We start from the raw sequence: 21,085 nt of genomic DNA on the forward strand, positions 1-21,085 counted from the left end.
TCACTCCCCTGTGCCTGGCTTTCCACACACCCTTCCCTTTAACAGCAATCTTTCCACTACAACGAATCTGTCTCTACAAAGCGCCCTGGCTCTGGCAGGAAGAAATAATCTTCAACACATTTCCTGGGGGTGCTTTGATAATGACAGTTCAGTTAAACAGTGACAACACCTGACCGTCCTTTCTGCTTTCATTTTGTCCCTTTAATTAAAAGAAGAAAAAAAATTGAAAAAGTATCAAAAAAGCAAAACAATGGCCACATATCACTCTTTGGACAAAAACAATTTTGAAATCTGACACTTATGTAGTTGTGTAGGCACAGTGGATATTAATAATTCAACAAAATATTATAGTCATTACTATATTTTTCAATATCACAACAGTGCGTTTTAGCAGAACTCCTCTCCAAATCTCATTGCAACAGCCATTAATAAATAAAATGCAATTCGCTGTATTAAATGTGTTGTTTAAAGGCTAAATATTTCATCAGAACTAATTCATTTTAAATAATCAGACTAGGGCTCTCCTCCCGGCACCAGGAAAAGTCTCCAACTCCATACATATTCCACATTTAGAAATGAAATTATGTTTCAAAAAGCAAACCATAAATTGAATTGGAACATCTGTGCAGCAGCTTTTAGACTACAACCTCCTGCAGACTGATGGGATCACAACCAAAGAGGCCACAAGTCTCACAACTTTCACTTCCTTTAAACTTCCATTTTCCTTTCTTAAACTCCTGTTTATGCAAACCCATTAAACACAGGAAAATTAAGATTGAAAAAATGTAATAGAATGGTTCGTATTTGTTGCTTGCCTTGAACAGCAGCCAACACCCAATTCTCCATAGGAAGGAGAAAGAAAAAGCATCTTAGACCAAACCTCAGCTGCAAATAGCTATAGGTAACAGTGCTTCTCCAGTGATTTTCAACAGTCAGTCTCAAAGAGCTTTGCAAAGGAGATTAGTTTCCTCCCACAGGTGAAGAAACTGAGGAACAGAGGGGAACAGCTTGTCAGTGGTTAATGTACAGGCTAAAAGATGAGCTCGTACATATTCTTCCATCCTGTACAAGCAATGCACGTGTGAGTTCTACCCCACTGCTTCCAAAGGCACTCTCATGACTCCATTTCAGTTTCAACTTAACTTTGGAGTAAAAAAAAAACAAAATAAAACAACAAAAGAGCCCTTTAAGCAAAATGAAAGCATTTGCCAAAAATATTTTCTTGGATCTCAGAAACAGGACCAAGTGATCTAGACCTGAAGTGCAACTCCACCTCTACTCTTGAACACACCAACCTCCCAACCTACCCATCATAACTTGATGAGTTTCTAAACAGGACACAGAAGAGGGAGTTTTATTTTAGGTTTTGTCAACTGCTGTTATTAGCAAAAATTGTTGCCAAACCCACATTATAAAACAAACCATAAACACATACTTTTCAGTTTGGATTTTTCAGTTTACAATTTTTTTCCACAAAAAAAACCAACACTCTAAAGTAACTGTTACTTTCTGGTCACCTCCAGAACAGCATGTAAACATCTGCCCTGCTGACTGACAAGCTGACATCAGCAAGGTAATTCCTGTAATTAAAATAAAGCAACACTACTTACTAGTAGGGCCTGCATCAGACACTATAATCTAAATGGCGCTCCTTGCTTCCCTCCAGCAAGAGCACATGAACACTGAGACCTTCTTTTACCAACTTTATACCAAGACACAGCATAACACAGAAAATCAGAGGGGGTATTATCTTCAAGCATAACTTTTTTTTACAGTCAAATAGCAACTTAGTGAGGCCAGCATATTTTATATCTCCTAAATTGTGCTGAATTTGCTTTCATAAGAATTTAAGTACAAATGCTTTGTTTAACCTTTTAAAATAAAAATCTCAGCTTTTCTATTAAAAAAATCCTTTAAACAATTCTTTAAAAATTAGGGAGATGTGGGTTTTTATTTGGTTGTTTGTGTTGGGTTGTTGGGTTTTTTATTTATGTTTGGATTTTAGGTCAGAATGACAGTCTATGTTTGATCTGAGTCATAATCTGGGGAGACCTGTCAGGGTGGAGATGGGGGCTAGGGATTAAGCCCAATTTTTTTCCCTTCTATCAACTGCCCCACACACACTCAAAAACACCAAGCTGAGATGTAAATTATTTGCAGAGCTCTGTGTACTACATATGCTTGATACCAGATAGATGCTAGATGTGCCAGATACAGCTGTGTTACTGAGCAATGTCAGATATGTGACATTGGGAATAGATGGACTTTTGGTCCCATCCAGCCCAACTGATCTTATGTTCCTGGGCACATGTCCAAAACCCATTAAACTCAATAGAAATGCAAAGAATTCACTGCTTTGAGTCAGATCTTGTATGACAACTGACAGGAACAGCTAGATATATTTAACTTGTTATGGAGAAGAGTTAATGGGAATTTGCTCTAATAAATATACCACCTTTACTGGACTGTTTATTTGTGCTTTAAGTCATTCAGCCTCAAGAGCTAAGGAGCCGTAACTCCTGAGCCAAAGCCCAGATGATTTCTCTAGGCTTTCACCAAGACCCTATAAAGCACTGGCTGCACTCCTGAGATAAGCCAGCAGGACGTGAGCTAGTAGGGAACCTAAACCCAGGACCAGTGAAGGACCAGCACAGCATGACTAGAGATGGTCATTGCCACCATGGAAACTCAGAAAAGCAATTCAGAACATAGGCAATGGGCCAAGCAGCAAGAGAACTTGCCACACTACAAGCCAGGATGGTCTCCACCAAGGCATTAAAGAAGCCTCATTTTTGTTCAACATGCTGTTTGGACACTGCTTTGTGGAACTTTGCAACTGAAGCCCTCCTCATCACTAAAAGCTACTTCTAAAGGACTGTGTTCCTGGATTACTCAACCCCTTCAAGAGACAGCCCTCTGCTTCACCACCAGCTCAATGGCTTATGACATCTGGTGATTTATCACAGCATTAATGCTTTTCTGGTTGCTGTCTGTTACAAAACGCAGGTTGAAACACAGCCATGCAGATGGAAGAGGCTTTCTAATTCCATCCTGTTTAAGACTGCCAGCAGCCAGAGAAGTGGAAGGCATATAGGTCTAATTCTCATCTTACTGACACTCCATCAGTGTATCACCACCAGCTTTGAAGGTATCATTGTTGCCATACTCCAGCATCAGGAAGATTAAAAACAAGCCCTTGAAATAAAACATGCTGCTCTGACAGAAGCCACTGCTTCATCAAACTAAGGTCCTTATCAAGGCAAGTTTTTTTTACAGTACCAAGGATTTAAACCAAGCATAGCAGTTTCATTAAAGAGAAAGCATAACAGAGACCAAAGGGTTCCAGTGACAAGTTACTCCAAGCAGAACTGTGAGGATCCAGAACAGCATTTCCAATCTGGCAAAAGGACTGCACACAGCACTTATGCTGTCTGGCCAAGTCTGCGTACTATTTATCTACCCAGCCAAAAAAATAAATAAATAAATTTCCTCATAGCAGCTGTTTCTCCAGCAAGCGCAGAAGAGCCTGTAATCCCAGCTCAAGGCTACAGAACAGCACAATTTTCAAAAGTCTGGTTTGCTGGTTTATTACGAAGTGTTCTGTCCCTCCAAACTTCCATTCAGGAAAGTGGTTGCGACCTCAAAACCACAGCTCCTCATAAGCAGTGAGGATCCTTAGCAAAGCAGTGAGCTGAAAGCACACAGTTGCCTGAGAGACTTTGGGAGATACGGTGTGCACTAGGAATGGACACCCGCCTTTTCTCAGAACCAGCACACTAGCATTTAGAATAATTTATTTTCACACTGACATTTTCATTAGAAATACTCCAAGAAGAACAGAGACTTGGCAAGTCCAACACACCAGTTTCCATGCTAAAGTGCCCAAATCACTGGTAGCCAATGAACATCAATGTTTGCATTGCTAATCCCAGCAACAGAGGCACACATTAGTGCACTCCAGCAAACTTATACTTGAACATCCGCATTTCCCACCAATGCAGGACAAGGAGAGAGATACTTGCCCAAACTATGGCAATACCTCAGTCTTCCTCCCTCAAGTTGCAGACTTAGTCATGTTCTCCACAATCAGGCAACTCATTTCCACTGTCCCAAGCTCAGGGCAATACAAAAGAAAACCCAGGGTGGGGGGGATGGGGCTGGAGAAAGAAAAACAAAAACCCAACAAAAAAACCCACAAAAAGTCAAGAGCATAAAGCCAAGGAGATACATAAAGATGCACACTGGCAACACTGAGGCTGCACACAGAAATATTCACATTAGGGTCCTGTTCACACTAGTATAAATCAAGCTCTATTGGAGCAGCACCAGCATAAAATCACCGTAAACAAGAGTGGATTTTGGACCATGAACATCAGCTGAACAGTACCCCTTCAAAGGATAATATGTATTTACTGACATCCTTCATCCCCCTTCAGTTAATGGCAGGACAGACCATTTAACCAGTGGTCTAAAGCTTTAGCTTGTATGACAGCAATTTATGCACCCTGGGAGGTGAGAATGACAGGTTCAATTCTATCAACCTAAATAGGTAGGAGAAATGTCTCCTGAAAGCATTTCTCTGCCCAGCTTTTACCAGAGACAACTCCAAGTATCATTCAGCCATGGCGTATCTAAATTGATCATGATGCAGACACTTGCACACCGACTCCGAATAAATGCTGTCCTCCCTTCTCTCCAAGTGGGAGTTAGACCTAGCAGGGCATCAAAACACTGCTTAAATTCCCAGTAGTTCTGCATAACTTGCTCAGGAGACCATATTTTTCTTCTGGTGCTAATTCCTTCCATTAGGTTCATCTTCTGTCCCTGCCTCGAGCAGGAGCTGCCACAGCAGAAGGATGCACAAGGAAAATGCATCAGTACAAGTCAAGCGCAAGTCTGCCTCTGGAGGGAGAGCATTTAAATAAAGAATGAACCCGAAATAGCTACCAGCTTCCCTGTAGCCAGCACTGTCTGTCAGCAAGAATTCACCACAGGGGACAATCACGCAGAAGCAGCAAAACTTCTCCTGACCCCACATTCAGGAGGTAGAAAGTGAGCAAAAACTGACCAGTGCACCACCCCAGAGACTAGCACAGGCCAGTGTCAAAAAGACAGAAACAACAGAAAAGGCCATGTCTTCCCCAACACAGCTGATCATCTGTGGTCTGTAGGAACAGGCTGGCAGGGAATGCCCATGCTGGCTCCTCTTCAGGGAGTTCATATGCAGGGAAAAACAAACAGCAAGGTTATGCCATCCATATTACATATAGCATCCTTTAAAGACACAAGATTTGTGCAACGTACTGTACATACACCTGGTGGAGCAGGGGAAGCCTTTCTTGTTCCCAAATGCTTACCATTAAGCACAGTTTTCTACTTATCTCTCAAAACCCTACAATATCACAGGCATTTTCTGAAAAAAATGCTTTTAGCAAGGACAGACCTCAGCTACTTGCCAGCTTTTTTCCACCTTGCTACCTTACCTTCACATCTCCTGGTCAGTTAGATCTGCAGTTGAGAGCAGAGAAGAACTAACCCCAGGGGAGGCACGTGCTTTACGAGAGCTCAAAATTCAGCACATGAACAACCATGTTTAACCTAAGAAACTTGGTGTATAACTGAGGGCTGCTAAGGTCCAGCTATGCCAGGCACAGAAAAAACTTTCACTCCTGACTCATACCAGAGGCTATATGAGCCACTGCAACTGTCCAAAGGCCACAGCAAGGGGAGGAGAAGGAAGGGACCTGCAATCCCATATAAAGGGATTAGGACACACGAGCTACAGCAGGAGGGTGTAGAAAAAACGGAGGAAATGCAGGCGAAATCAGACTACAGTCCCAAGTCATCTCTGGTTGCATGGTACTTACATTTTATCTAGTTAAATAGTTATGTACCTAGTTCTATAGTTACCAGGTCACATATCCTTACACACATGTAAACACTGACATAGTATCTTCTACATTTCTAAAACACATTTTTTATAAGCACATAGTGATCGAAATGGAATTTTAGAAGATGTCAAAAGCCCTTCCCATCCTCCTCCTCTCAGGTGCTCACAATGCAGCTGATTGCGATAAACACAGGTATAGTTTTATACTCAGCAGGTTTCATACTCAAACATATTCACTACCAATGGCAATAAATGTTACAGTCAATTCCTATAGGTAAGAAAGCGTTAGACAAAGTGGTTCCCCATGACCTGCCAAACAAACCACACCGCATGCTTTCATACGCATATCAGCTCACTCCTGCACCCTCACGTTCCATGGATCAGCTCCTGCCTCTCACCTTTGTCCCCACTAGGACGAGCACATAAAGAAACCTCTGCAGCTCATTCAAGCCCCAGCCTGAGAAGAGCCCTCACTAGTCAGCGATTTCCATAACTGCTAACCCTTGTCTTTGGGGAATAAGACAAGAATTTCTCATTTTACAGCAGATGTAGCATTCTCAAATGATCCAATACTTTATTTTACCATTTAACATTCGATCTCATTCTTCAGCACTGGAGTTAGACCTACACGTTTCCCCTTTCTGTGAGTTTTCACTGAGACACTTTCTCCCCAATCCAGATTATCACCTGTTTCCAGTAGCACTACAGGAAGCACATATAAAAAAAACAACCTTTAAAATAAAATAATTTTTAAAAGCACACAGAAAGCTAAGAGTCACCAGACCAAAACTTCAGTGCAACCCAGAAAGGCAGGCTTTGTTACTTGTAGAATATGAGCTAGGAACAAGGAATGAAGATAATCTTAAGTTAATTAAAAGCAAGGGAGGGTAGAATTGAGCCTGCAACAAAGAGATGCAGTACAAGCAAACCAAGAATGCTACGCTAGCAGCGATGTTGCCTTTTGATTAAAGGAACAGAGTTCCCAGGCAGGCTGGCAAAAACAATGGTGAGCACTACTAATTCCGTAAAGTAAGGCTTCCTCGGTGCTGATGCTGTAGCTGTTTTAAGTTGCCTGCAAAAAGAAACAAAGTTTCAGCTTCGGAGGCAACAGACCATGCTGTCGGTGAGCCAGCCTGGGAGGGGTAACTGGGACCTGCTGGCCAATTTGAACTGAGTTCAAGGGGGGAAAGGGGTCACACAGGTACAGAGCTCCTTCAAGTACAGCTGGGTAAAGGAGCAGGTCCTGGAATAATATCCAGACTGAACCGTAAGCCACCCAAGTGTCCATTCTCACAGCTGTCAGGGCTCCTGCTGATCAGTGCCTGGACCACAGCCAGCCCCCACACACACCTGCGATGCTCAGCCAACTCAGCTCAACACACAAAGCGATGCACCGACTGCTGCTATTTACCGCTCCAAAGGGGCAGCGGAACGAGGGATCGTGGCAGAGAAGGAAAAAAAAAAAAACAAACAAAAAAAACAACCAACCAAAGCACTGAGAGACAGAAGAGTCCTGGAAGGGCAAAAGGTTAAGTGACAAGTGATGGGTGACTTCTGTTGCGTAGCAAAATCACCAGGCATTTTACTCATTTTCTGATCCTTCAGAGAGCAGACAGCTCTCACAGGACAGATAAGCATTCAGTACAGCTGCTGGTGCAGAGCCACAAAAACACTCAGCAGAAATCATAATCTGGTGGGGTGCCTCGGCCAGACCTTTCTCTGCCACATTCCATATCCCATGCTTTTCTGAAAGCCCTTCTGTTTAAGGCTCAGCTACCCAGAAAAGTCTGGCCAATGATAATTGAACCAACTCTATCATATCTCTAACACCTGATACAGCCACCACCATGACTGTATGGGGCTTTCTCCTGGTGTTGCTCCAATAGTTGCCAAAGTATGCTTGGATAAAGATTCTCTCTCTTCTAAAATAACTGTCCTCTCAGGCAGCATGGCTATCGTATTGGTTTACAATCTCACCATCTTATAGGCAAGCCTGTTTTCAGGCCAGATAGCAAATGTGGTTTTCAGAGACCTCCTGCCTGCCTCTCCCACCACATGCTGTTGAGCAAGGCTTCCCATGCACAAGGTCACCATGCTCCTTTACATGCAGGCTCACCAGTCTCGTGCCTTACACCAGGCTTTTGATACCCAAACAGAAGCAAACCCCACTGCCAACACAGAGCTCGTGCCAGTGCAGATGGTAGGTGTGCCCAGGAGTGCAGGGATCCAGCCCCAGATACCCTTCTGCACCCCCAACCCCACTCCCATTATAGTGTCAAGTTCTACCAACATTTTACTGATTGGGAGCAAAGCTAGAAAGACACTGTGGGTGACAGAACAAGGACCTTACTGCCACAGCCCTCCACCTTGCAGAAGACTGACATAGGGAGACCCAGGCCAAGCCCCATCCAAGAGGGCAGGAGGAAGATTTAATTGCCCCAGCTCACACAGGAGTCCTTCACCTGCACCTGGGATGGGGCAGAGACTTTCCCCCTTGGGCTGTGAAGTGTAATACAAAGGGTGGGGAAGCCACCTTAATGATTCCAAAAGCTAACAAGACTCTTGAACTTTGCATCCTACTACATTATGCCATTACAAGATGGCACAGACAGGCACACAGACCTGCATGTGGCCTGCTATGAATCATCCTAAGTTGTTCCAGCCCATTACAAACAAGCTGCATAATTCAGAGCCAGTTCCATGTGACCCCTTTCCTGTTTCTGTATTTCCAATGGAAGCACAAAATCACAGCTCCCACAGTTTCACCATGTCGGTTCTCATCCAGCTGAAAAGGAGCTGCAATCAGAAATAACTCTACCTGGAAAGTCATGCTAGTGAAAGGATTAGAACAGCAGATAAAGATGCTCTTAAATCACTTTCAGCCAGAACTTTGCAGTGTTTTAAATTAACTTGATCAATCTGTTAATGATTTTAGCTGAGCATGTTCCACTCTTCTATTATTAATGAGAGTCCTGTTCTTCCCCCTCCTAGCTTCTCTTCTCACCTATTTTTCCTTTCTTTCAGGCAATCTCATCTAAAATTAAATACATCCAGCATCTGAGCTATGGCAGATGAAAATAAGTCATTTGTTATTAAGCCATATCAATAAGGGACAGGCATCAGAAAACTTGCCTTCTAACTGTAGTTCTGATCAGCAGCACAACCCAGAACAGATCATTCCCCTCTCACACGCGTCAGTTTCTAAAAAAAACAAACCAAACCCAAAACAAACAAACAAACAAAAACCATAATACTACTGCCCTTCCTTTTAGTGACCTTTGAAATACACAGCTGAAGTAGGCAGCGTAAGAGCTTTGTAAGTACAGTCATGTCTGTTACACTGTAAAAAATTAGCACAAAACTGGCTGGGTTCAGTGGTAAAGGACAGGAAGCCTAGAACAGAGAAATGCCCACAAGTACAGTCATCCACCCCCCTACCTTGTGGAGAAAGAATTTCCCCCAGCCATCTGACACAGGCAAGTAAGGACTGCAGACAGACAGCCCTGTTTATCTGCACTAGATGATCTCCAGAGGTCCCTTCCAACACCAGCCATTCTGTGATTCTGTATTGATCACAGCTGGGGGGGGATTTTCCAATCAGGCACAAACCACAGGAAAAGGCTAACAACCAGTTAGAGCTCCCACTCCTTCCTCCCTGCACCCATGAGGTCCTAAAGCACTTTTGGCAAGAGCTAAATAATCATGTTTGATACATTCTCTTCCACCCAAAAGCTTTTGCAAATATCCATCCATTTTAAGCCTTGGGAACAGCCCTGGATGTGAGTTAACTCTTCCCTGTAGATCGGGAAGCCAAGGCACAGGGCGATGCACACCCCCATTAGGCACAACGGCAAGTCCAAAAATCACAAAGACAAACCTGCATGCACAGCCTGCTGGACTCTGGCACGCTAAGGAAGCGCATCCAAACTCAACCGTGCTTTTTCCCTGCCTTGAAAGTCAACAGGAGCTCTGTGCTCAAGCCTTCCACTCCACTAACCCCTCACTGGAGCCCTCTACCAACCCCCCACAAGGGACTCAGAAACTCTGTGTTTCCAGAGCACAGCCGCAGCATCACTGCGCTGAAACCGTGCCAGCAGTACCCACGCATCACAGGCGGGCGCAGCATCACAGGTGAGCGCAGCCGTCTGACACAGGGCCAAAGCAGCTGCTTTTAGGATCCCAAGGCCTTTAGCCCACCACTGACCTAAGCAATTTGCAGTGCTCGGTCTTCATGTTTCTAAGTCCCAGACATCCGTTTTAGTCCCAAGGAGGCCAGGAAGCGCAACCACCATGCAACCACTTTTCCCAGGAAGAAAGGTTATTTTGTCCCACCGTGCAGCAGCTGGGATGAATTCCAGCCCCTTCTGTGCTGCCACACTTGCAAGAAAAGAAAGAGAGGAACAAAAAAGCTAAGACTTGCGCATCATCCTCAAAACTTGCTCAAAATATTGCAGAGTCCCAAGTGGCAGGGACCTGTCAGGACAAGCCTGTCCTCTGCAGCCCAGGCACCTGGGAGAGAGGCAACCAAGAGCAGCTCCCCTGCCCTCCTCTGCCAGCTGTGACTGCTGCAGGGGGCAGAAGGTGGGCAGCAAGGTGGGTCTGTCAGCAGCAGTGCTCGGGGCTATCCCGGAGACACAGCGGGGAGCAGCACTGCTGCAGTCTCCAGGCCTGGGCTCTCATTGCTGCTTCCTGGCACCCCAAAGGTTAACATCACCCCTGCTGCACTGCCAGCAATTTACAGGCCACATCACTCAGGCTGCAGCAGGTGAGAGACCCCTGCACTGGGACGCCCACCCTCAAGACAAAGCTGGCAGCAACGAGAGACCCCTCGGTGCAAGGCTGAGGTGCCTGGCCGCGGCCGAGTGGATGCCAGGACTATTTTCCTCTCTCGCAGAGGGAACCCCAGACAGCAAGAGTTTCACAGTCAGTGACCCCAGGCAGGTTTTCATATCAAAATTTCAGCAGGTCTGCCTCTCCAGCGGCATCCCCAGGCCCCAGCTCGCCCCCCGCCCCGCGCCGCGCCTCCCTCCCTTTAGCAGATGCCCACGCTCCCTCTAGCGCCCAGCCCCGCTCCTCGCAGCCTCTCCCACCGCCCGCACCCCGGGGCAGGGCAGCCGCGCTGGAGCTAATTAAAAGTGATGCTATTCTGGGCACTGAGGCCCTGGAGTGCTCTGCAGATCTGCCTGGCCAGCGTTCGTGTCGCTCATCAGAATACGAAGGGGAGAAAGCACCATGACAGCCTGCGTGTCAGGGAGGTCCTTGGGCAAGGGGGGCTTTGCCGTCACTTCAATGGGAGAGCGGTCAGGTCTCATTCAGCACTGAGAGGGGAGGACATAAAAGAGAGGTTTGATTATTCAGCATCAAACTTTTCTGATTTTTACTCTGTGCTGGGACTCTGCTGGCCACGAGGGCTGGGAATCGACTCTGAAAATGCCATAGCAGATTATTTATCAAATGTATTTAACACCCACACAGCCATGCTCTCCAAATGTGCAGCAAACTTTATTCAGTTTCCTCGGCCTCACAACCACTGCCTCCATAAAGGCAGGAAAGGAAATACTGCCATGCCCTTCTCTTTTCATGGAGGAAATGTTAACAACGATGCTGCAGCTTTCCCTGGACAAGAAGCACAAGTTAGGATTTGGGAATTTGTTTGCCTTGGATTCCTGCAGGGAGTTGAAGCAAACCAAAAAACTCGCGTACAAAGGGGTGGCTTCAGCAAAGCAGTATTTTCCATCTAAGGGTTATTTCAGCTTAAAATCCCCGTTGGGCTCTGCCGAGTACATCACTGGATCAGTCTCCAGCATGACTTACTGTGTGGTTCAAACTCCCACCTCCCAGAGCCCAAGGAAGAGAGAGGGAAGCTTCAGCTGTGCAGAAGAGAGAAGGAAGCTCATCCACCCCCCAGCCCTGTGGCTGTAACTCAGAGAACGTGAAGTGCCCACAGGTCTCCCTGCTGTACTGCCCATGTTTCCTCCCCTCTGTACCCATTTTTTCATTCCTACTTACATTTTTTGCTGCTGTAGGGTACTGCAGGTTGAATTCTCAACTACAGTAAATTAACCTAGATCAGTCCTACATCAATGTACACTGAGGATCCAACCAAATACTTGGCTGCTTCTGAGACTTTCTGCATTTACAGCATTCAATGCTTCACAAGGAACACATTTAATTTACTCTCTCGATTAGAGGCAGGTTGGACTCCACACCTTTAAACACAGATTCTCACTGAAAGATAAACTGGACTGGGTCCCAGCTGATCCCAAGCCTTAACTCCATAACCAGCAGGTTCCTTGCAATTGTCCTAGAACAATCCCAACCATGAACTCAGGCTTGGCCTTCAATCCTGAAATGAACCTGGATTTGTATGAGAGTACTAACTCTGCTAAGCATGTCCCGCTCTCCTCCATTCTATCCACAGACATCCAGGGAGCTTAAGGAGCATGACACTACGGTATGACTTAAGTAAATTCTTGACTGTTTGCAAGACTGGCATCCAGTATCCTTTAGTACAACCAGCATTAAAGATCTTTGCTCCTTAACCTGTGCTTTACCCATTAGATTACACTGTTTTCATATTTTTTCTAAAACATCTACTACTAATCCAGTTATAAATTTGGGCACTCTCAGAAAGTGTCGTCTTCCCACTGCCTTGAATTTAAGAAAATATTGTCTCATCTCACTTCCCTTTTGGGAAAAATTTCTCCTGCCTTACATCAATTATCTGCTCAAAACCATTTTCAAAATACTTTGTCATCTAATTGTGTGGATGTTTTCCATACAAAAATTAATTAAAGAATCACATAGCCATTTCTGCTTGCATTTAAATCACGGTGAAAGCTCAGCCACAAATCCTAGGCCTCATTCCTGATCATGAAAAAGTCAAAAGTACTGAGGCCTGAAGCGAAACTGCTGACAGGCACCTAGAACAGAAGCATTTCTGTTACTGAGCTCTGAGCCTCAGTAACATCGACAGCTTGCTGTGCTAGGCAGGGTAATGGCCTGGGGAATCTGCCAGCTTCACGGGATCCACAAGAAACATCAAGGCACATCCACTGGACGTTGACCTGCCTTTGCAATGAAATCGGTCTGGAGAGAAATAACCCGAAAAATATTTTCTAGACGCCTTCTCCCTGCTCTACTGACTCAACGCAACCATAAAAGCAATTGCCATGCAAGAGTTTCATTTTTATTTCTCAATCTTCTGTTTGAATATTAATTAAAAATGGGTTGGCAAAGTCCTGGGGAAGGACTTCAGTGGCAAACTTCATTACCAAAGATAGCAGAAAAGTGGAAATGCATCAAGGCACTGCGACACAGCTGGCCCACCTTCAGTGGCAACAAGGCCGCAACCTAGCCAAAGGCCATTTGAGAAAGAAACCATCTAGAATAGCAATTAAAATATCTACCAAATGCAGCGCAATTAATAAGGTTGCTCTGACACCATTTTGCGTTCTAGGAGTAAAAATTTTAGACTGAAATCCAACTGGACTGTTGGAGTAGTTACCCATGGCTGACAACTGAATGCAGCATTGCCTGCCTAAAGATTCATTTTCTCCCATTCCTCTCTTCCAAGCATAGCAGACTATTTGGAATTGCAAATATTGCCCATCTCATTCTGCCCATCACACACTGCATTGCTAGGCGTCTTAATGAAAAACTACCTGGCACACAGCAAGCCCATCAGCCTCCCCAGCTTGTAATTCGCCATGGGAGTGAGTAATGTCTCAGCATCAAACCACCAGTACATTAGCAGATCACACCAGAACAGTGCCAAGAGCATTCAGAAGAATCATTCCCGGAAGAGACAGGCTTCAGCGCGAGAACTTGTACAACCTGCTTTTCACTGCCAGCCCTCAGAGCTCACACAGTGTAAAGGAACAGCATCAGTGGTAGAAGGAGGAAAAGAATCGCAAAAGCCCATTCAGAGCAGGGTTGTTACCATCAGATCATGTCCATGAGTCTTGAAAATCTCCAAAGCCAGAGATCCCCAAAACTTTCTGATGCCTTGGTACACCACTTTCTTTGAGAAGAAACTCCTCTTAATGCCCAATCTAACATATGTTGTGGTGTTGCCACACGTTAGTTCCTCTTCAACCACTACGAAAAGCTGCATCTTCTTTCTAACTCTATTTCAGGTGGCTGTAGTACTTTTAGCCTCCTCTTTACCAGAGCCTTATCCCAAAGACATCTCATATTCCCAGTCTTGGAGTGAATCTCGCAACCATGTTAACTCTAGAGACGATAGCCACAGGCTTACTAGACCTCTGGACAAAACACTATAGTATGGCTGACAAGATAAAACAAGGTCCCAGTTCAGTCTCCCACCAGCTCTCATCCTGCCTTCCCCAACTTTCAGAGCCTGATCATACCATAAGCATCAATGCAACTGTGTGGTCTGCACAAGTAGCATCTATACTGCTCAGTCACACTATACTTTCTCCAGGTTTATTTTCTGCACTGCCCTGAGATAAAAATATGCACTGCTGACACTCTTCCTACACTAAGGAGAATCCAACCCCTAGGATCACACAAGAACTTGGCCTGGCTGAAACAATCTGCAAATCTGCACATGCCTTAGTCAATGACCTCTCCTGCTCTTACTGTGATGCATTTTCACATTTTTATGTCTGAAGTCTGCCCCTGGTTACTGGAAAGACATGGGATAGCTAAAGCATACGATGATCATAAGCCAAGGCCTTTCCACGGACAATTAATTAAAAGTGTCTTCTAGAAGTAAAAAGAGAGCTAAAAATGTGCATCTTTGCTTATTATACCATGAAAAAAACCCCACACACAACACCACAGAATTTGTAGTACTTCCATCATGGAAAACGCATGGACAGAATTAAGTACTTCCTATAAACAGCTACATTCATCAGAGTGACAACTCTGAAACCTAATGACAACAGTCCCCATTTACCAATTCCACTAGTGATCATATCAGGAGAGCAATCTGAGCAAGTGTGTTTTTCCACGGTAGCTTATTGAAATCTCTTGAAAAAACTATTGTCAAGAAACAAGATAGCGAGATTTAAAGCTGTAATAGCATCAAAGGTGCTGCTACTTATTTTTGCAGGTCCTTATCCTAGAAATCAGGGAGAGAGGAAGGAAGAAAAAAATAATCTAAGGAAACAGATCATCTTCACAGGAAGGTTGGAAAGAGCATCTGGTGAGCAGAACGAGGAAAAATTTCATTCAATAACATAACCATCTAGAGAGAGGGGAAACAAGTGCAGAGGATGCTACTGCTCACCGAATGGCACACTTGTACACTGTGTGTGTTCAGAGAGGAATGGCTTCAAAAAAAGAATGGCTTGCAGATCTTCTGGGAATAATAGTAGTTTTCACTAAAAATTCTCCTTCCTTCAGAAAGACCTTAGCAAGAAAACATTTTATCTGATCTCTACCAGGTCCCTCAAGAGCTTCAGTGACCTCTCTTAATAAATGCTTCTTTTAGGGCAGACTGATACTTGACACCCAAGTACAACTCTCCTTTTTCTAGTATCAGACCCACTGAATTAAGCCAAGTTCCCTTCTCAAGAGCACAGAGAACACAAACCTGATTTCTACAAGGAATAGTATTTTTGCATTTTCCTAACAATTTCCACTTGAAGGTCTTCAGGTATTGTACAAAGCAGAAATGAATTCTGCTCCACACCACCACTTTGTGGTAGCTAAGTAGTACTATCCTCATTTAACATGGAAGAGGAGATCCGGAGAGGTTAATTGTCTTTCCTAAGGTCACAGAAAAAGCCTCTGGGCAGGACAAAGCAGAGAAACCAAATTCCCCGATCTCACCAGCCTTTTGCCTCTATCCTAACCCTGACCTCGCTATCTGCAAATGGAGAAAACAAAAGTTTGCTGCCCGGAAGGGATTATTTTTTAACAAGTTAAATTGAGATTTGAGGGATGTGGGAGAAAAGGGGAATAGGAGAGGGAGGAGGATTTGCTCTTAAAATACTGAAAAAAACCCCACAGAAGGTTTAACATTCTAGGTAACAGGACATGCAGCAGCTGCATGATCTCCCTTTTATGGGGTATTTGTAGATCTATAAGTCCCAGTTTAAAAAAAAAAAAACACACACGTTTTTATTACTGTGCTTTTCTCTTCTTTGAAAATCCATCCAGTTGGTGGGAATCCCCCAGCACTAACATCTGATTTGAAATATACTGTTTCATTGCATCAAATTTGACTTATGTTTTTAATAAATCCTAAGTGTCAAAAGCTCAGGTTTTGAAGTCCGATCGACTAACAGGGAATTGGTAAAAGCAAGCTGTACACCTCCTTGCTGCTTTGGTAGCCTGGAAACAATAGCATACAGACATGTCCTACCTGCTCCCCTAGGCACAATCATGACACATGAGTTAATATCTTTTGTCCATTTTCAATACACCTTCCTGCTGCTTTAGGTATACCGTGACCTAAGAAAATATATGCTTTGAGGTGAGTGACTGGGAACCGGTGTGGCTGGCAAAAGAAGCCACACCGTTTCCCTGAGTGACCTTGGGCAAATAGCTTGATGCTCCTGTGCCACAGACACCCCAACAGTAGAATCAGGTAAAAACTGAACTGCAGCAGAAAAACAGGCATTGGATTCAGCCTTCTCTGCTAATAAATAAAAGTACCCAGGTTCAAGCATTTAACTTTCCCTCTACACTGTTTAAAAAAAAAAAAATCCAGTTAATCACTAAATGTAACGTGTTTTCTCCAAGAGACAGAAGAGAAAAATCCTCCAGATGCTAAACCTCATATTAGAAAAATCACAAAAAGATAATGCTAGCCTTTATTAACACGCTTGCTTTTCCTTCCTACAAACACCACACTGGCAATAAACACCAGTCTTTTGCTTTTGCTTGTGCTTTTGAGTTGGAAGATTTCATGCATGGTATCTTGAGGTGTAAAATCTTAATGGGAAGTCATGAACAATCAAGACATTTTCCTTTATAAACCTCCTCAATCACCTGGAGTTAAAGAATAAAAGAAACTAGTTATTTAAGTGGCATATTCCTGTAAAAGAAACCAGGGCAGGAGGGAGAATTTTGTGAAAATCACTTTCTGACCTGTGCTTTAGAGAAAATAACCTTTCTTTTCCCTGCAAATGCCTACAGAATTAGTTTTCTCTGCTACTTTAACCAGAAATAGTCAAGGCTATTGGAAATCCATCCTGGGAAGGGATGGAGGGGGATTTTACCTTCTTTTGCTCAACACCCCTTGCTTCAGCACCAAAATGAAACAAAAGAGAGGACATATAGGTTTTTTTACATGCCGAGTTATATTAAAAATAAATAATCCTAAAGAGAAGTACTGTGCCAAAATATACCATGCAGCTGTTTTCTCCTGAACGTTTGCTTTCATCTTTAACGAGAGTGGAATTCATGTCTGGCAAGCACAACTACCTTTAAAAACTGGTTAAATCAAAGTAACATCTACATTGCTGTCAGAATTATTGCCTAAGCAATAATAAATAGAGCAAAAAAACTTCCAGTCAAAGAAACAGAGGTGGTTGAATTGTACATTATGAAGCTATAGCTGGTGCGTAGTTAGACAGACAGACAATTTGCTTTTTAATGACTACTGAAAATCCAACTGATCCGTTTTATGCTGTTAATTGCTTTATGCCTATTTCCAATAGTGGCAAAACAATAAAAGAGGCATTTTCAAGGCAGTAACAAGCTATAATAATCAGAATAACGGGAATATTTTCACCAGATGTAAAGGTTTCCTGGAGCCCTTTAAATTACACCTGCTCTCTGACTTCACATCAGCATGGAAAGAGTATTTCTGATACCAAGCGAAAAGAAAGTTGAAGTTCTGCCCGCAGCCATCTGCCAGGCGTTGCAGAGCAGGGTGTGAGGGAGGGCCCGGCCCTGCCATGGCACGATGGTGTGTGGGCTTTTGGGACACCACACACGGTCCCGCAGACTTTCGGGGCCACCTCAGCGACTTGTTATCAATTGACTTCAGGGAAAAGGCATGCAATGCCATCGATTTTTGATAAACTTTTCACCGCGTTGGCAACTACCTGCCTCCTCTCCGAGCCCCTTACCGTGTGTGGGGGCTTTACAGCCCTTAATGAATTAATGGGATCTGTCCTGGCACCTGCACGCACAGCGGGGGGGGTGGGATGGGTGGGCTTTTCCACCACCACCGCGCATCGGTCGCCCCCCCGGCACGGAGGCGGCGATGCGTGCCGAGGTGGACATGGCATGTGAAGAGGTGGAGGGGAAGGGGACCCAGCTGGGCGGCACATGGGACAGCCGGCGCGGGGAGCGGCATCCCGCAAAGCACGAGGCTCCGGGCGGCCCGGCCCCTGCGGCAGCCCCTTCTCTGCCTTGGGGGGCGGGGGAGCAGACAGCCGGTCCCACTCCCCTCCATCTCTCCCCGGGAAAACTTTTCTCCTTCCCCGCGGCCATCGCTCCCCGTCCCCTCCCGCGGCGGCACGAGCACGGTGGCCGCCAGGCGCCCCTCTGCCCCCGCAGCCCCCCACCCCGCCCGCGGCCGGGCGCCCGGCTCCCCCCTCCCCCCGCCGAGCCGAGCCGGCCGGGTGCCCGGCGCGGTACTCACGCTGCTGTTGTGCCCGGACCAGTGCACCATGGCTTGGTTGTGCGCCGCGTCCCCGGTGAGCGCGAAGGTGGTGCTGGCCAGCCGCAGCTCCTCTGCCCCTCGCAGCCGCGCCGCTCTCCCCTCCTCCGGGGGCCCGCGGGGCTGCGCCCGGCCGCCGCGCTGCCCCTCGGCCGCGGGCACACCCCGGCCGCCGCCCGCCGGCAGCGCCCGGCGCCCCTCGCTGCTCCGCCGGGTCCGTGCCGCCGCCGGGCCCCGGGCCCCGGGCGCGCCGCCTCCCGCCCCCGCCGAGCGGAGCGCCGCTCCCCGCGGCCCCGCGCGGCCCCCCGGCTCCCCGCCCGGCAGCGGCTCCGCGGCGGCCGCCGACCCGGCCGAGCCCCGCGCTCGGCCGCCCGGCCGGCTCCGCCATCCCCGCGGCGGCGGCGGCCGCTGCTCCTGCCTAAGGCGAGGCGAGGCGGGCGGCCAGGAGGGCGATGGAGACGAGCAGGATCCGCAAGTTATCTCGGCGCCGGTGCAACACCAGGAGAGAAGTAAGAGCCATGTCCAGGCGAGAAAAATGGTGTGGCAGGTCGGAGCGCAGCTGGTCCCCTTCTCCATGCCTTTGCGGAGCGAGTCGGGGGGCTTGGAGAGGGAGGGGGGACCAGGCGCTGCGTTTAGAGCTTTTTTTTTTTTTTTTTTTAAGGAGAAAGGGGCCGGATTCTAATTATAATAATTATTATTTGCGAAAGGCTCCTCTTTCTCTCGCTCTCCGTCTTTCTCTTCCCCCTTCCTCAGCCTCTGAGACGATGACCAGGGAAAAAAAAAAAAAGAAAAAAAAAGAAAAAAAGGAAAGAAGAAAAAAAGAAGAAAAAAAACTCTCTCCTCGGTAGTTGGATTCTGTTCCTTACTGTTGGTGGATTTTTTTTTTTTTTTTGAAAAGTGCTTTTCAGTGAAACTGTTCACGTTCAAGGATTTGATCAAGTGAGAGGGTAACACCACACGGGGGGAGGAGCCCCGAGCGTTGCCAAGCCGCCGCCGCCGCTGAAATACACCGCCGAGTCACCAGCCGCGCTGCGCCGCGCCGCGCCGCCGGGGGCCGGGAGCGGGGCCGGGGGCGGGAGCGGGACACCGCGCCGCGCCGAATCAGCGGGAGCAACACCCAGCTTTTCTCCTGATTCGGTACGTGTGCTCCTGCCTGAGACAAAGCAGCCGTCACTCACTGTTGTGCCTGATGTGTATTTACATATACGTATTTACAGCAGCATAGGTATTCCTCGCCCTGTATATATGCATGCACGAAGACTGGGTATGGGTAAGGGGCGTAAGGCAGCGCAGCTGGGATGAGGAGCTGCTGGGTGACAGCGTGCCCACGGACTCGGCCATCCAAGAGCACCGCTCCAGAGCCGGCTCCGGGCATGCGGATGCGCCTATCCCGAGCTGAGCCTCCCGGCAGTGGGAACCCCAGCAACCTCGCCACCGTCCGGGAAGGGAGACTAGCGGGATTTACTGGCGGCGGGAGGGGGGGCGAATAACCGAGAAAGGGCAGTATCTGCAGGCGGCTCGCTGCAGCAGCATCTCGGGACCGTGTCGGGGGAAGGAGCGAGGGAGATGCAGTTCTGTAGGTGACGGCAGCGGAGCGCTGCCGCTCCCGTCGCGGGGATGGAGCGTTTCCCCGGGCAGGACACCCGCTCTCTGTCGGCAAAGCCCAGGGAGCCTTTGCAGCTTCAGCCCCCGGACGAGGTGCGAGTAACCGCAGGGTGCGCAGGGGAGAGGGCAGGCTGCCGCCTCCCGAGGGCCACCCTTGTCACAGCCACCTGTGCCTGTGCCACGTCCCGCCGGAGCGATTCGTTGCAGCAACACGTCGGCGCTTTCTCCTCAGATCAAACCCACGGCCGACCTTACCCCGTTCCCCTCCTCCTTTAGAAAAGTGTCGGCAATTGGCGTTCTGTTCGCTGTCCCACCCTCCCACTTACCCCACCAGCCGTTCCCTGCCGTCCAAGGACGGACCCGCTAACCGCACGGCTCTCCCCGCTGCCTCCCCACCACCACCGCCATCCCACATCCCAGAACGGGGACGGCTCAACAGTTTCCCCCGGCAGGGCGCGGAGGGAGAGGGGGACAGGGGACGGGCCGGTGTGCCGGACCCTGCCGCCGCCGAGAGCCAGAAGCCGGCCCGAGGGGGGTAGCGGGACTGCCAGCACCGCCGGCTGCTGCCGCTAAATGTGGTTCCTGCCGGAGTGGGAAGGGGTCCGGGGTGTGAGCCGGTGTCCAGAGAAAAGCGCCAACAGCTCCAGGAAGGCGAGAGGGTGCGGGGATGGGGTGGGGTGGGGGGCACGTCTACCCACGGGCACGGCCCTGCCTGTGAGCCGCAAATGCGAGGCAGGGAGGGAAAGTGGGAGGTGGGGGCAGGGGAAGCAAATCACCCGCCCCCAACCCAACGAATGTTATTTCTGGCTTGGAACCGGCTCCTTTTCAAACCACGCTGCCAAAATGTTTGGGAGATGACATTTCATTTGTGTGGGAGCAGTGACGTGGGCCTCAGCCAGAGCTGATCCATCAAACCTCGGGCGAGGGGATTGCACAAGTTACACACACCTGTGGCAGGGGCTGCCCTGCAGGCACAGAGCCAGGCCAGCCCCGAGACTGCACCC

General features: G+C 47.4%; 1 protein-coding gene across 1 annotated transcript in view; it reads right to left on the reverse strand.

Moving 5' to 3' along the window:
• The window catches only part of SORCS3 (sortilin related VPS10 domain containing receptor 3), a 304,363-nt gene extending 285,268 nt beyond the window's left edge, over window positions 1-19,095 (reverse strand). The window contains exon 1 of the mRNA XM_055720617.1: window positions 18,459-19,095. Within this exon, the coding sequence (XP_055576592.1) occupies window positions 18,459-19,052 (594 nt within the window). The 5' untranslated portion in view covers window positions 19,053-19,095. The remainder of the gene's footprint in view (window positions 1-18,458) is intronic.
• Window positions 19,096-21,085: the final 1,990 nt, after the last annotated feature.

This window comes from Falco cherrug, chromosome 9 (assembly GCF_023634085.1).
Source record: "Falco cherrug isolate bFalChe1 chromosome 9, bFalChe1.pri, whole genome shotgun sequence".
Taxonomy (NCBI): domain Eukaryota; kingdom Metazoa; phylum Chordata; class Aves; order Falconiformes; family Falconidae; genus Falco; species Falco cherrug.